The 15,373-nt window shown below is 38.3% G+C and overlaps 2 protein-coding genes across 4 annotated transcripts in view; one reads left to right on the top strand and one right to left on the bottom strand.

Moving 5' to 3' along the window:
* The window catches only part of LOC121635100, a 7,944-nt gene extending 5,670 nt beyond the window's left edge, over positions 1-2,274 (bottom strand). Inside the window, exons 1-2 of the mRNA XM_041978161.1 lie at positions 1,660-2,274; positions 115-207 (exon numbers count right to left, since the gene is read on the bottom strand). Of these exons, the coding sequence (XP_041834095.1) occupies positions 115-207; positions 1,660-1,871 (305 nt within the window). The 5' untranslated portion in view covers positions 1,872-2,274. The remainder of the gene's footprint in view (positions 1-114; positions 208-1,659) is intronic.
* Positions 2,275-4,281: 2,007 nt separating this feature from the next.
* Positions 4,282-15,373, top strand: part of scube1 (signal peptide, CUB domain, EGF-like 1) — a 109,116-nt gene continuing 98,024 nt past the window's right edge. For all 3 annotated transcript variants that reach the window (XM_041977654.1, XM_041977652.1, XM_041977651.1), the window contains exons 1-2: positions 4,282-4,454; positions 7,680-7,802. In XM_041977654.1, coding sequence (XP_041833588.1) covers positions 4,367-4,454; positions 7,680-7,802 — 211 coding nt within the window. In that variant the 5' untranslated portion in view covers positions 4,282-4,366. The remainder of the gene's footprint in view (positions 4,455-7,679; positions 7,803-15,373) is intronic.

Below are 15,373 nucleotides of genomic sequence, written 5' to 3'. Positions count from 1 at the left end.
GTATATGCCCAGTATTAATGGAGAAATTAATTTCACAAACAGATAGACAGGGGTGAAAACATCCTGGTAAATTCAAATTATATGAAGATGATATACATCTTGTGTTACACTTACTCGTCTGTATCACTTGATGCAATGCTTGATATGGTGTCTGCGTGCCAAACACCTCTCTTCATTGGCGTTGATGTTTGAGGACCTTTTTCAAATCTTATAAAAAAAAAGGAAACAGAAATGACTGACTAAAGTAGATAGAATGTTTCTGCACTTCACAAAAAAGTGACATACTGTAAATAATAGTGCAAGTTAGCAGATGTCTCAATGTCAATTCCGTTTTGAAATAACAGAAAATGTGAACAACCAAGCAAGCAAATCTCATTTCTGCCATAAGTAGATGTGAGTGTCAAGACGCGCAGTATGAATGTAGCTAGGACATACCTGCTGAGCCTGTGACCTCACGTGTGACGCTTTGCACTAAGCATTTAGGAAAGTGAGATACACAGACCAAACCAAACTTTACTCAGGATGTATCCAGAGAAGGAAAAGGATGTGTGTTCATACAGTGAAAAAAAGTCTTTTGATAATAAAACACAGACACTGTGTTATGATCAAAACATTGACGGCATGTGATATATGCGCTCTGTCGCTCCAAGTTCCACCCTGATGCCACACGCATGATACGCGCACACACAGATGACCACACTTCCGTCAGCTGATAGAGAGCGCGTCGGAAAACACTTCAACCAGCCAAAACGTTTTTTACGCTCTCCTAGGAATATTGAAACAGTAGCGGGCCATCAAGGAGCAGTTCCAGTGTTAGTAGAGAACATCATGTCCATCACGCGAAAGTGCACTAGCGGAATTTGCCGTCATTGTAATAATTTCTGAGTTGTATTACAGCTTAAAATAGATCCAGGTTTCTTATGTGTGGGTTTTATTACATTTATTCCAGACCTGCGTGGTGTTGGATGTATTCATGCTTTTATCAAACCGGTTAGCCACTGCTGAACTTCTGCGAGAGACCTGTTCGCGGCCAGTGCAGGTCACGTGACACAGACCGGGGACAGCAGCAGTACAAACATCTTCACCTCTTATCCAGATTTTCTGCTTAATTTTTTTCTGACATATTAAAAGAATATTACATTAATGAAGAAAATACATGGATAAAGTCCAACATATACCATGTTTTACAATCAGTTTCTGTTTCCTTGCTTCTGGTCTGTGTTGTTCTTCGCCATATGAGATGTCTAACGTGCCGGCTGTAAGACCCCCTCCCCCTCCCCGCTTCTCTTGACTTTTTATCAATGTGTTTTTATACTCTGAGTTTGGGTAAGGAGGGAATAATAAAAAAAATGAATATACAGACAGTCGCACACAATAAATTGTTGGTCCATGGTCGCACATTGTTACATGTCATCGTCTTTCTTCGTTGTAGGAGAACTACCTTTGTAGTCATGACAACGCCTAACACGGCGGCTAATGGTCATATCACCGTTTGTCTACAAGTTGAGGGACAATATAACGTTTGTACTCACAGAACAACGTAACAGCAGGCTATACAACCGAGGAGGACCCATTAACCATAAAACTTAGCATCGAACCATTTTAATTACGACCTCTTGGTTACAGCTAACTGCTAACTGTGTGAAAGTTCATACTTACCGGTCGAGAAGAAATGTTGCCAACTCTGCATCAGACTTCAGTCCTTTGTTGTTACGAAGCTGTCTCCAGCGCGTGAAGGCGACGCCGATATTTATTCTAGTTTTCCCACGCTTCTGGTCATATAGCTTTTGTGACTCGTAGCGTACTTTTTTCTTCTTACCAGAAGCTAACTCTGGCGGTGATATTGGTCGCTTTGAAGTGGTTTCATCCATGCTTTATATCAAATAGACAAGCCAAGGTCGATTTGTCTAAACTTCTCTGGAAGCTCTGCTCTCACAAATTCACGTGAAGATTGGTGAGGCAATTCAGTCGAAACACTGCCACTGTGCGAAGCTCCACCTCTTCTTCCCTTTCTCTCAACTAATGTAGGAATCGCTTCTGAGCTGTATATTCGAGCTGCTCTGCTATAAATTGTCTTATACTCACTCTACTGGTGGAAAAAAGGTACTACAACTTTTACGGACCGTAAAAAGTTTAAAAAGAACCAATAACTTTGTAATTTCATAAAATATCACATATGAAATGATGGCAAATGACATGTTTTTAAACTTTCTAATTATGGTATTTGTTATTTTTTACATGAATTTATATTGAAAATCCTACAGATTCTGCCTTTAAAGGCATCACTGCATGCTTTATTTGATTGGATAGGAAGGAAGATGTATTGATCAAGTTTCTCCAGCAGATGGCGGTCTCCTCTTTGGACTTCAGAAAAATGCCCTTCAACTTTATCAGTTTGGATTTATTAGTCCACATTGAATCTCCTTTGAGGTTCAATGCAGAAAACTTCGTCAGTTTATTCGTTTAATGTTTGGTGATTAAAGCAGATGACATTCTTGTGAATACATTTTAAATTAATACATATTTAATCACTTGTCCTTCAAGTAAAAAATAAATAATGGGATACAGTTGATTTGTTATATTAACAATACTTTTAAAGACAACGTGTAAAGAGCATAGTCAAAGCGATCTCAGATCAAGATTTTTCAGTCTTTTCGTTGTTTCATTTTATTCACTTAAAGTAATTACAGACATTTGGCCTTGATAATAAATATTTTTGCATCTTTTTGTGAAGCTCACAATTTATGTTAACTAAAATATTTTGCCTGAAAGTTCAATTTTATGGTGTAACTTCAAGATAAAGTTTGAATAAAGAGTTTGAATAAGGAACACTTGCTTATTTACAATGTTTATTTGTTTACTTTGTATTACTTTTGACCTGATGCTTGAATGAATGAATGAATGAATGAATGAATGAATGAATGAATGAATGAATGAATGAATGAATGAATGAATGAAAATCCCTGTAAGCAGTGAAAGAAAAGTTTAAACCTTCAGCATTTCCCTAAAGAGCTTGTAAACTTCATTATTATTATTGGTGATATATTTATTTAAATTTAACCTTTTTTATTTATTTTTAATTTTACAACACCCACAAGTCATGTTTGAACAGTGAGGAGGACATGTAGTTATAGGAGAAAAACAAGTAGCAGCCCTGTTTTTGCACAAAGGATAAAATGTCATATACATCATGCAAATGGTCTAATGCATCAGCTGCATGCCAAAAGTTTAAAAAAATCATTCTGACACTATGATCTGGGATTTTGTGGAGCCAAATAACACATGAAACATGTTTGCATAATAACGCCATCAACCTGATTCCAAATTCTTCACATAAGACTCATGACAGCCCAGCAACTTTCCAAATATTTCACTCATCAAACTAAATGAGGCAAGTGGAAATCTCTTCTTTCTGCTCCATCTGCATAAAATATGTGTAAGCACATTTTTATTATCTGCAGATTTAAATTATTGCAAAACAAATAAAGAGTTTGCTTTTTCTCAGAGGTGTGTGGGAGACCTTCACTGCAACTACATCCTTGCTGTGTTTTAAAACATTTTGGTTGCAACTGAACCATGAGTAGCACAGTGTCCTCAGCTGGTTATGTTCCAAGCTGATGCTTGAACTTCTTTCCTTTGGTGGAAAAATTCATATTTTGGTTTATGAACCAAAAACAGTTGGAGGCACCCCAAGTCAAAGATCCAACACTGGCTCTTGAAGATTTTGGCTTAAGAGCTTCAAAAATCAAATCTCTTCAGTGGTTTTGTGCAAATTGGTTCAAGAAAGTCTTTTTTGTCTCTAAGATTCAGATTAGTAGAGGTGAAGGTAAAAGTTAGACTGGGAGCAAAGAAGGAGGAAAAAAAGAATGAAATGTCCCTCTCTTTTTCCTCCTGCACCTCAGTTTTATCTTGGGGCTTCCTGACCTTCAGCTTGTAAACCAAATTAATAAAATTAACCATTTTCCCTCCTGATTGAAAGATAAATATATAATTATTTCCCCATTATTTTACTTCATTTAGAAAGTTTTGGGGGGAACCCTGCGCCCACCAGCACCACCCGCTACGCTCGTCACCACTCAGCTGTCTTCTCTCACTCTTCCTCTCTCTCCTACCGGTGCCAAACGAGCCAATCAGAGGGCTCCGATTGCTTCCTCTCTGTCCTGCCCCCCACCCTCACTCCATTGCCCACCGCTCCCCCTCACCGCTGCCAGTCCACCAAAAACGGTCCTCCTCCTCTCCTATCAGAGACGCACATTCACACATGCACCCCATACACTCACAGACACACACTCACATTCACACACACACATACTCCCAGTCCAAACCCCCAGAAAAGCCCTGCTGGATCCTCACATAGTCTGTCAGCATGGGGAGCGCTTGTTTTTCCCGGGACGTTTGTTTGTTTATCCTTCTCATAAATACTTGCAGGGTGATGGGGAATGTCGGACTCGCAGGTAAGGAAGGACTCTTTTTCCCCCCCTCTCTGAGCCGCGTTGCATTGTTAACCGTTACATGTACTTTTATTTATTTATTTATTTATTATGATGATGATTATTATTATTATTATTATTGTTGTTGTTGTTGTTTCGGACTTACCGGTTTTTAAAGGAGGAAATGATGGAAACGTGCGTCAAACTGTGAGAAATATCCAGATGAGATCCCAGACCTTTTTAAAGTTTCTAACCAGAAACCCAACGTGATCACAGATAAATTGTTATGATATTAAAATGGCATGTGTGTGTGTGTGTTTGTGTGTGTGATAGTAGAACTGACGCAAAAGAAAATAAAATTACACTGACACAGTAGCGTTTGCGCACATTTTCACCACCGGTGGAATTGCTGTGTGACATTAAACATGGGCTATATTTCATAGTTAACTTGATCATTTAGTAAATTATAGTTTCTTAGTGTAAATGACAGATTTCTGGTAGAAATTCAGCTTTACATCACCGTCGCGCACCCTCCGTACGGCATGTGTGACGCGTAAAACGGCTCGGTTACATTAGTCTCCCAGACTTCACTGGAACTTCTGTTTGCTGCGCCTCTTCGCCAGTTTCAATCGGAAGCCGCAGCTTGATCCCAGGGTTAAGCACTCATTTGCTTTGATTTTTAGACTGAGAGGGTTGCCTGTTTTCAAATATCACCTTTTGGGAAGGGGAGGAGGAAGAATCGGCGCAAAATGATTTACCGGGGGGGTTTTAGTTTGTTCAAGCGTCCGCTAAGTCCGCTAGAGAGCATCTCTGCCTCGGGTTTTGGTGGCTGGATAAGAGAAGGGAGGTGGAGGACCGTATGTTTGTATGTATGTAAATGTTGGTTTTGGGGGTGGTGGTGGTGAGGAGGGGGGGTTGGAAGTCCCAGGGGGAGGAGGTAGCATGGGTCCAATATCGACCTTGCAGCATTACGAGAAGCACATTGTTCTGCCTCCCACCACAGGGTGAGGAGTCATTATTGAGCCTGTCAGACACCGCACAAGGACGGTTTTGAAGGAAGAGCAAAGAAACTGAAATAAAGAGGAAAAACGTCTTGCACATATCACAGGAGATGAAAACTTGTTGCTGCCTTGATCTTCTCCTCAGGCTTCCACACCCTCCACTTTCCCACTCACTGACTCTTTTAACAACAAAAATATTGATCGTAAATTCAGCTTTATCTTGTATTTATTGCCTTTCTGTGGCAGAGTCAGGCTGAGGGCCAGACAGTGAGCAGGAGCAGCACCACAAGCTTCTTCCAGCCGCGCTGCCTAATGTATGCAGAGGTTATTTATACTTGGATTTAAGCAGGGTTGTGATGCAAAGGTTTGACAGGAGGAACCAAACGACGTCCGCGTTCTCAGCATCCCCCTTCCTGTGTGTGTGTGTGTGTGTGTTTATGTGTGTAATGAGCTTCCCTTCATCCTTGGATTAAAACCCAGATGTGACCACCTCCTCCATCAATAACCTGATCAGCTGAGAAGGCCTCGGCCGTCTGCTCTGTGCATATCCTCTGCTTTAAAGCTTTTTTTCAATGTGCAAAAACTACAAGTAATTTATTCAACACGCTTATTGAAGATGCCCTGGGATTTGATTGGTTTAAAGGTACAAATGAAGTCAAATTAATGCTGAATGATGCAGCTCCTTAAAAAAGAAAAATGGAATGAGTGGATGCTCAGTGAAGGTAATTTTTGAAGCCCCTTAAAGAAATAAAGGAAAATAAATGTCAGTATCCATCATCAAAGTGCGTATTGAGTATTTAAACCTCATACTGACCTCGAAGTTTGGCCAATTACTCAACAGTTTAACTTCAGATGTGACTGGATCACATGGTCGAAAGCATTGTTTTACCTCTTTTTTAATTTAGGAACTATAGATGAAAAAACAAAAGCAATCATCTTACAAACTGTCAGACTTTGCTCAGAAGTTGCTCTTGTTGATTTATCATGTATCAGTATGAATATGTACGGAAGTCAAGAACAGCCATGACTGAATTTTTTTAGCATCATAATCTTGACATAATCAGGATAGTTTTTTTTCAAGACAATGATTTTGTTTAAAAAACAAATAATGATAAAACAAAGAGGTCTTGCCAGAAAGCAAAAAGAATACCACATGTATGCCTTAACTCACTGTTATGATACAGACCAATTATGAGAGTTACCAATTAATCCTTAACACCTGACCCAAGAAATGATTTGCAAAAAACAACAACAAAAAACAAACAAACAAAAAGAAGACAAAAAGAAAAAGATTTTTAAATCTAAAGTCTTTATTTGACCCTTGAACATAATTATAGAAAGAAAAACAAAATATTTTGCATATATGTACAATTTATTACCATGTCATATTTAATATATTATTATAGTGCAAAAGGTATCCATAAGGGGTCAGAAGACAAGCATCCAATTGTATACAACAAGGTTTTGAGCAAAGTTTTTTTTACATAGAGTGATGCAAACAGTCAAACATGATACACAAAGTGTTAAAGGGTTCAGTTAGGTGCTAACCTCTCATTTTCAATTTTACATTTATGATTTTGTGATATCGAGATAACAAACCTCTTTATATTGTGATAACGATAAGTGGTTATCTAAAAAAAACAAAAGTTAATATAATATAATTATATTAGAAATATAATTAGAATTAGAATTAGAATATAATTAGAAAAGTAAACTGATCATGTGAAAATGTTTAATGGAATAATTAAGACTGTAATGAAGCAGTGACAGCAGGCATGGCTGCTTTTGGCTTCCATACATGTGGCTGGAGGCTCAAACTCCTGCTGGTTGTCTTAGATATAACAAACAAAACAAAATTTTGGTTGGCAGCCAGTGCTCTGTAATATAAACTGGTATATAAACAATTATTATGATCTCACAGAAGTTAAACATCATAAATTGATTTTAAAAGAGACAAAAGGAAACAGATGCCACAGTTGGACACACCTTTCATCATTTTAACTAAATCCTAAAGCCCCCAACATCTCAGGTTATTGAGTGTGCTGTTATCAAACGTCAATCCAGTATTGCTCCTTTTCTTGTTTCCACACTTAAAAGATGTTTACTTGAATGCACAAAACCTTTTACTTAAGGTGACAGACGGTCAGCTATTGGAGCGTTGCATCATTAGTCATAAGAAACACCGTGAGCTCACTGAATCCTCAGGGATTTGAGTCTAATTAGATATTGATGTTTTACATTTGTGCAGATACAGATGAATGCGCGGAAGATACAGATGACTGCCACATCGATGCCCTCTGTCAGAACACGCCCAAGTCTTACAACTGCATCTGCAAGCCAGGTTTTAAAGGAGATGGCAAGCAGTGCGAGGGTGAGTTCCCATCACCTCACACTTCTTTTGGCTCATGAGAGTTCTGGTGAAAACCTTACCAGAACTGGCTGGGGTTTAAGCAGTAATACACATGTGCTTTTAAAGGCTGAGGCTAGAGCAAATATGCATGTTGAGTTGCTGCAAGAGCACATTGGCAAGCAATTGATGGAATCAAATACACTAGTCAGAGCCCAGTCGGTAAATTCTGGGTTGAGAAGAATCTTAAGACAATAGCTTCTTTCACACAGCTAGGTTAAGGCCTTTATTCCACCTTGTTGCTGAGGTACTCAAAGATCTGAATCAGAGTTTCTGGGAAAGTCGGACGACACACAGCACACTTGACGATGATGCTGGTGTGTTACAGCTCCTGTTTGTTGGTGACACACACCTCTGATCCTGGAGACATTACATCAGCTTTGTTTGGATCACTGTTTATGAGCAAAAGATGGCATGATGAGCTTGTCTTCATATCAATATTATGTTGTAATCTTTGTGTGAAAGGATGTAACTATGAGATTTAAAGGTACAGTGTGTAAGATTTACTGACACCTAGTGGTAAAGATGGGCATAGAAATGACTTCAAAGGCTAAGCACTGTTCTGAATGGATGGTGGTTACATAAATATGTGTTAATCTGTGAGTGGATCCAGTTTCCTCAGGTGCAGCAATTAGTACACTTCTGTCAAATACTTCAAAGTTATGTACATGTCTACTGTCTTCTTCTATCTGCCTTTTGAGGCGTTATTTATCACAAACAGTGCTCTAGCATCTATTAAAGAAAGCCAGTACTGCAGTTTTAAAGCTCAGAGGGTTCTTATTTTGCACACAGAGTTGTTTATCCATTAAGAAATATCATAATAAAAATGGCAGCACAAATATGGCAGCTGCCATGACAAGCACATATAAATGGCTCATTCTAAGACTAAATAATTAGGTAAAATGTTTGGGTACCAGTTCAGTTTGTTACATGCTGCACCTTTAAGTTGTAAGTATGGTTCAAATTAAATATTTGTTTGGTTGTTTAACAACAGGTTTAATCACCTTTTTAAAACTCCCTTTCCCATCTAGCATTGTTTGATCAATGATTGGTTAAAGAATGTCGATGTCTAAAGCACATTGTAGCAACATTTCGAAGGCCTGAGGCAAGATATGCAATAGAAACACAGTACACAAGGATATTCAGGTTGCAGAATAAATAACAAAAACAGTAACAAAACCACACATTTTCTCTGCAGTTGAGACATTGGTATTGCTTTATTAGTCTGCACACTGAAAACCGTAAAAAACAACAACAAACCAAATAAGAGTAGCAAATAAAAAAGAGCTTGAAAAGGGAGAACAATCACAGTTTGGAAGTGGCTGAAGTGGATGGTAATGTTTGATTTAAAAGTTGCCTATAACTACAACCATCTGATACTATCGGGCTGTAGGCAGAGGAGCAATTAACTGTGAGAGTGAGAGGTCACATTAATATTAATCATTGGATATTGAGATGGATCCACAGGATCCACAGGACTACAGCTAACTTTGTGGTGATCAGTGGTGCTGTTGTCACACAAGCCAAGTTTATTGGGGGTGTGATATTTCATAGATAAAAGCAATTTAATGTGCTATACATAATAGAACATACAAACGAAAACAAACAGTGAAACAAATTAAATTATGTTAAGACATAATTTAAGCATAATTAAAAATGTGTGTAAAACCACAATACAAAGACAAATGTAAAGCACACACTCGCATCTTCCTCACTTTTCAAATTACATCAAATAATAGTTAACATGGATTTCTAAATCAGAACCTTTGCTTCATGAAAACAAATATACAAGCAACAGCTGATGTTTCAGGGTTTTGAATAAATGTTAAACAAACTAAGTATTGGATTCAGTAGATACCAAACAGGAAACAATTGGACATTCCTTGCAGCATCAGTCAGAGGCAGCCACTTCAGACGCTATTGTGAGCAAGAATATTAGCTGTACTCATAAATGCAACACCCTCTGAGTTAAAGCATGAACTTCAGTAAATCTAAAACATATTTCCACTGAACCCAACTGTACCTCTGATGTAACTGTAGGTAAAACAGCTGTTTCGCAACCCCCACATAAACACATTTCATACCCCGTCATGCACCCGCCTACAGGTTCTCCTAATTAACGGGGAGGAAGTGGACTAATTGAGGGTGTTAGGGTGAGATGGGGGCAGCACCTGGCTGAGCTCTCACACTTCCACTCACTTCTGCCTCAAAGCACACCACAGCTGGAGCCCACCAACTGAACAGTTATGCTTCCTCTCCTAGCTCTCACACATTTATTTACACATATGCACACAAACGCTATGCAATCCACTAATCTTTTCCCATGTACGCTCCACTGCTCATAGCAGTGGATTGCCTTTAAATAAATGATGCTACAGCACTTTACTTTTTCACAGTCTTGGTGAAGTTAAAAGAAAATGATGGTGTTCTTCAGTTTAATTTGTTTTCATTTGTAGAGTTGTATTAATTTGGATGAATTTGTTCTTACCTAATTAGGCTAATTGCTGCATGGGAGCTATATGCCTTTTGCATCCTGTGCGTTTGATCTTTTGTATTGACACTGGATTACTTTTGCAAGCATGGTCATGGTTAAGTATGTAATATTTCAGATCATAGGGTGTATAGTTGAACATGAGAGGGTACTCACATGACCTGCCCATAGCTGACATACGCTAATGTTGTGTTTGCTATATTGCTATGCTAATAGAGGAAACTAGCATAGCGGCCCTAAGGGTCAATTTGCCAAATCATTTGAGAAGCAGTCTTTGACATTCATTTTTTCTTTGCCACCAGATGTGGTATAGAAATGGACAAAGATAAAGCACTTTGAGACTTTGTACAAAGCAGCTGTCTTACTGTGCAACAACATGAAACTGCTGACTCACCTCCTAGCTTGCCACTAAAGTGAGTCAGCACAATTGAGTCAATGTAAAATGCCATCAACTTTAATTCAATTCAACTCAAATAAGAGACTATAAATATCACCCTGTTCAAATGAAAAAAATTACAGTATGCTGTGATACAGATCACAGGATGTATAGGGCTGCTAACTTGTCAGTAATCCTTGGAGTGAGATTTGGTGGAAACAACCAAAAATATTTCACATACACGGCAGCAAGACTTAAGAATCATATTGTCTCATTTTGTGCAGGTTTAATGATAAAATATAACACTCAAGAGTAACGAAATGTAAAAAAAAAAGTTGACAAACTTGTAAACTCAGCTGTCAGAAATGCTGGAGTGGCTAGTGTTTATTATTGCACATTTGAACAAAACAGGAAGCCTTAGTTTTAAGATTGCAGGAAACACAAAAACTGAAACCTAGCAGCAGGCAGACATAAATCAATTCCCCCAAAACCAGTGACATCAGTGCTACACATTTCCTCCCTCTGGATATTACCTACCTGCAGCACCAAAAGACTCAGAGTAACGTCTGTCTCCGTCCTAGCTGCACCTGTCCTCCTCCTGAACCTCCCGATTAGCCAGCATTGCTTTTCATGGATATTTCAGCATGAGAAATTGGAGTTGTGGCATGAGAGCGTGTGAAGCCCCTCAAATGTATGAGTCTCATGGCCAATGTGTGAGAGTTGGCAGCCCTTTGTATAGATTGGTTCTAGGGGGCATTCTGATATTTAGCTAATGTAGCCTGTTCATCACTGACATATGCTAATGTTGTGTTTGCTATATGTTTCTACACTAATGGCGGAAACGAGCAAACATGTTGTTAGGGAAAAATACTTACCAAATTATCTGCTTCTCACTATATACAGCAGAGTAATGGACAAGATAGGTCAGTTTGAGACTTAATACAAGTTAGCTGTCTTACTCTATTATCTGCTCTCTTTTGCTAGCTTGCTACCAAAGTAAAGCAATAAAGGCAATATCGCATCTAACTGACTCATCATGAAATACCATCAGTTCAATTCAGTTACATAAAATTCAATTCAATTCAGTTCAATTCACGTGGAAAATGTGAAGGTATGCCACACTGTGTTGCATGGTGTGGCACTGGAATGAAAGATCTGCTAATTGTGCCAAAATCTAATGCCCTATGAAATCCTACCATAAGTAAACAAGTAAACAAATCAGTGTTGTGTTTATTCTGTGGAGTCACATGTACTTAATGTTATAAGTTACTGTATTAATAATGATATATTTTTAGGCTTAAAGCTTCTTAAAGTATGTTGAGATGACTTTATCATGAATTGGCTTAGATCAAATAAAGTTGAATTGAATAAAATGATAATTTAATTAAGTAAAGTTTTGTCAGTTTAAATCCAATTTAGATCAGTTAATTCCATGTAATTTCAATAGTCTAATTCAATGTAATAACTTTTATAAGATTCCAATTTGTAAAAGCTTAACTGTAGCGGAAAAAAAAAAAAATCCAGACTGGATCAAGGCAAGGCAAGTTTATTTGTATAGCACAGTGGTTCCCAACCCCGAGGGGGTCCCCCAAAGAGCACAGGGGGTCCCTGAGGCTTTGAACATTGGCTCCATTGTGATTAATGTCTACAGATTGTAAGGCTGTATGTTGTTCATTCAACTTTGTCTTTATCAAAGGACATAACTCAACTAGAATACATTATTTATGGCAAGAATCTTACTTTTGTAAGCCTAAAACCAAGCATGGTTTCAGCACAGGGTGGAGCAGGGAGTCCGTGGCATTTTAGTAAGGGGGTCCCTGAGGAACAAAGGTTGGGAACCACTGGTATAGCACATCTCATGTACAAGACAATTCAAAGGATCAAATCAAATCTTTACTTCAATTCAACCTCATTCCTCTAAAAATAGCTTTTTAGAAGTGCACGATTACCTATTTTTAACAATTTTTTTACACACACAGACACTCGTGCACTGTCTGAATGAGACATTCTGAATAACAATATCTTTTCTGTCCTCTGAGCGGAGACAGCATGAACTTATGGGCTGTTCAGGAATATGATCCTCACATAAACTTGGTGTCTGAGCAGACCTGAGCTGCCAGACATTTTTTATGACATCACTTCATCCAGGCATGCATTTGAGAATTAGTGTGTGTGTTTCTTTTTGTGTAGTAGAGACTTGCACACTGCTTGAATGGAGCTTAAATGTCAACTGTCCTTAATCTCTTCATTGTTTCATATAGAAGATTTTGATCTTTAGCATGTGCATGGGAGACACTTCTATATGTTTTCTATGTAACCCACCTCCTCATCCCAGTGATAGAGCAAAAGCTTGTGACAGGGACTCCAAATTAAAGCAGATGGCGGATGAGAGGTCACCCCAGACCCTGGTGATTAGATATGGACTATAATTGGCTGGCTGTGTTTTCCATCAACAGGCATTATTAGCCACTTTGCTAGCCAGCACCATTAGCAGCTCCGTTATTCCTGGAAGCACCTGGAAGTAGAGCGTCTACACTCCGAGTCCCTCTGGTCATCCCTGCCTCTTTATTGTCATCATCGCTCCATTTATACAATCACTCTACAGTTTGATAAAACACTCAGCTATATTAAATGTTCAGGTTATAAATATTTTATTTATTTTACCCACACCAACCTGGTATTTATTCCCCTGACAAAAAAAAAACACAATCTGTGTGGTGCTCCTAAAATCTTGCAACTTAGATCAGGCCTTAACAGTTCCGTGTTTGATCTTGCATTTGAAATATGTTTTTAAAAATATGCTCATTGCCCACATTTTCATTACATCATTAGCTGCCATGTGAGCCACAAATTAAAACTTTGCAAGCCAAACCATGAGTGAAGCCTCATTTATGCAGCTTTAACATGTAGATACACACATCCACTAGAGTGCAGTGCAGAGTTCAGAGTGCACTTCTGAGTTTTGACGTTAGTTCCATAGCAGAATAACAAACATGACGACAGGAGAGGAGATCATGATAATGCAAAGAGACATATAATAAGGCAGAGCAGTAGGCGGGGGTGGTCTGCAGCCTCATTTCGGCTTCTTCTTTGTTCCTTTCGCTGATGGCACATGAGCTACACTGGGCAACAGTGCCCCCATGATTTCTAGCGGGACTGCTCCATTTGGTTCCACATCTGTAAACTCTCCGAAAACAAACTGAAATACATATGAAGTTAATGCAGTGGATGGACAGAAAGGTTCGTCCTTGTGTGTATGGATATGCATATTTAATGTTAAGCATAAATGACCCCTAACCACATTTATCATAAGAAGATAAAACTCAGGATTTATCCAACAGTTTGTAATCCGTAGTTTTCAGAAGGGCACTGACCTGGAAATGTAAGATTAATTTATGCATTCATTTTACTTACATTTACTAACTGAAAAACAGAGTTATACAAAAGACAGCAGCTCTATTTCAACTGCATTATTCTACCTTTTTGCTCTATAAGATAAACAAGGGCAAGTGTAACAGGGGCACAATAGTTATATGCAGAAGTCTTAATTCAGTGTAAGAATCAGTGCTTCCTCTGTAATCATTCATAAAAAGGGCAAAAGAGCTTAAATACCTTCAGAGTTGCATACCCACTGTAAGTGGGAGGTTGAGGGTGATGGAGGGGGATGTGATACCGATATGTAGCACAAGCAGAGTAATGATTAAGGCTGCAAAAGCTACAAGAAATGTATTGTTATTGCAAAGACATTTTAGCTTGAAACAGAGCAAACAGATGTACTAAAGGTCACATTCCAATTAGAGGAAGTTTTTACTTATTTATTTATTTTAATTGTCTTTGGTTTAGCAGCATAATACAACAATGTATATAACCTTTAAATAAGAAAGACTTACAAATGTGGAATACAGTCCACACATAATGTAATACACTATTGAGAAAAAGTTCAAAGACACCTATTTTTTCATTTTGAAGAAAGAGATGTGCCCCAACTTGGACACGTGCTGTGCATATTCTACACAAATCAAGCACCCAGTTTGCTTTCCTGGATACATGCAATTGGTGCCTGTACTGTGTAGACAGTATTCAAAATACAAAAGCAAAAGTGGTGATATAGCTTATATATTTATATCCCTAAAAACTTATACAATCAAACATTTCCTGCTTCATCATTTTCTCCATTGAAGTTCAGACTATTACAAAGAGTGTGTGCTTTTACATATAAGCTTGGTCATTACAGCACTTCCAAGGAAGATGTTGTATTCATAACAGAGTGGCTGTGCAGTTATGCTTGATGAATGACAACACAGTGGTCCATAAAACACATTACAAAACTGCTCAGACTCAGAACTAATGAAAGGCTATTGGGAAATACTCCCTATTAAAAGACTTAGACTGACCTGGTCCGTGTCAGGGCTGGGAAGACTCACTTGGGGCTATAAACACAATAGAGATCGACCTTATGTTGAGTTCTTGAAAGCTTTGATGTTCTCTTACTGAAACACTTGCAGAGGGTTTCCTGGAAAATCCTCCAGTTTAGAACAAGATATGCCACAGAAATGAGAGTGGAGCAGTAAACAAAGATCAAAAGTAAACAAAAAATGTCAAATGATTTGCTTTTTCACTTGCAAAACAAATGCTAAATGTGCAGAAGCTGGCCCAGAAAAGTCTGTG

This window comes from Melanotaenia boesemani, chromosome 23 (genome assembly GCF_017639745.1).
Source record: "Melanotaenia boesemani isolate fMelBoe1 chromosome 23, fMelBoe1.pri, whole genome shotgun sequence".
NCBI classification, from domain to species: Eukaryota; Metazoa; Chordata; class Actinopteri; order Atheriniformes; family Melanotaeniidae; genus Melanotaenia; species Melanotaenia boesemani.
Note: the sequence above shows the minus strand (reverse complement) of the source record. Positions and strands in the feature narration are given on the sequence as shown.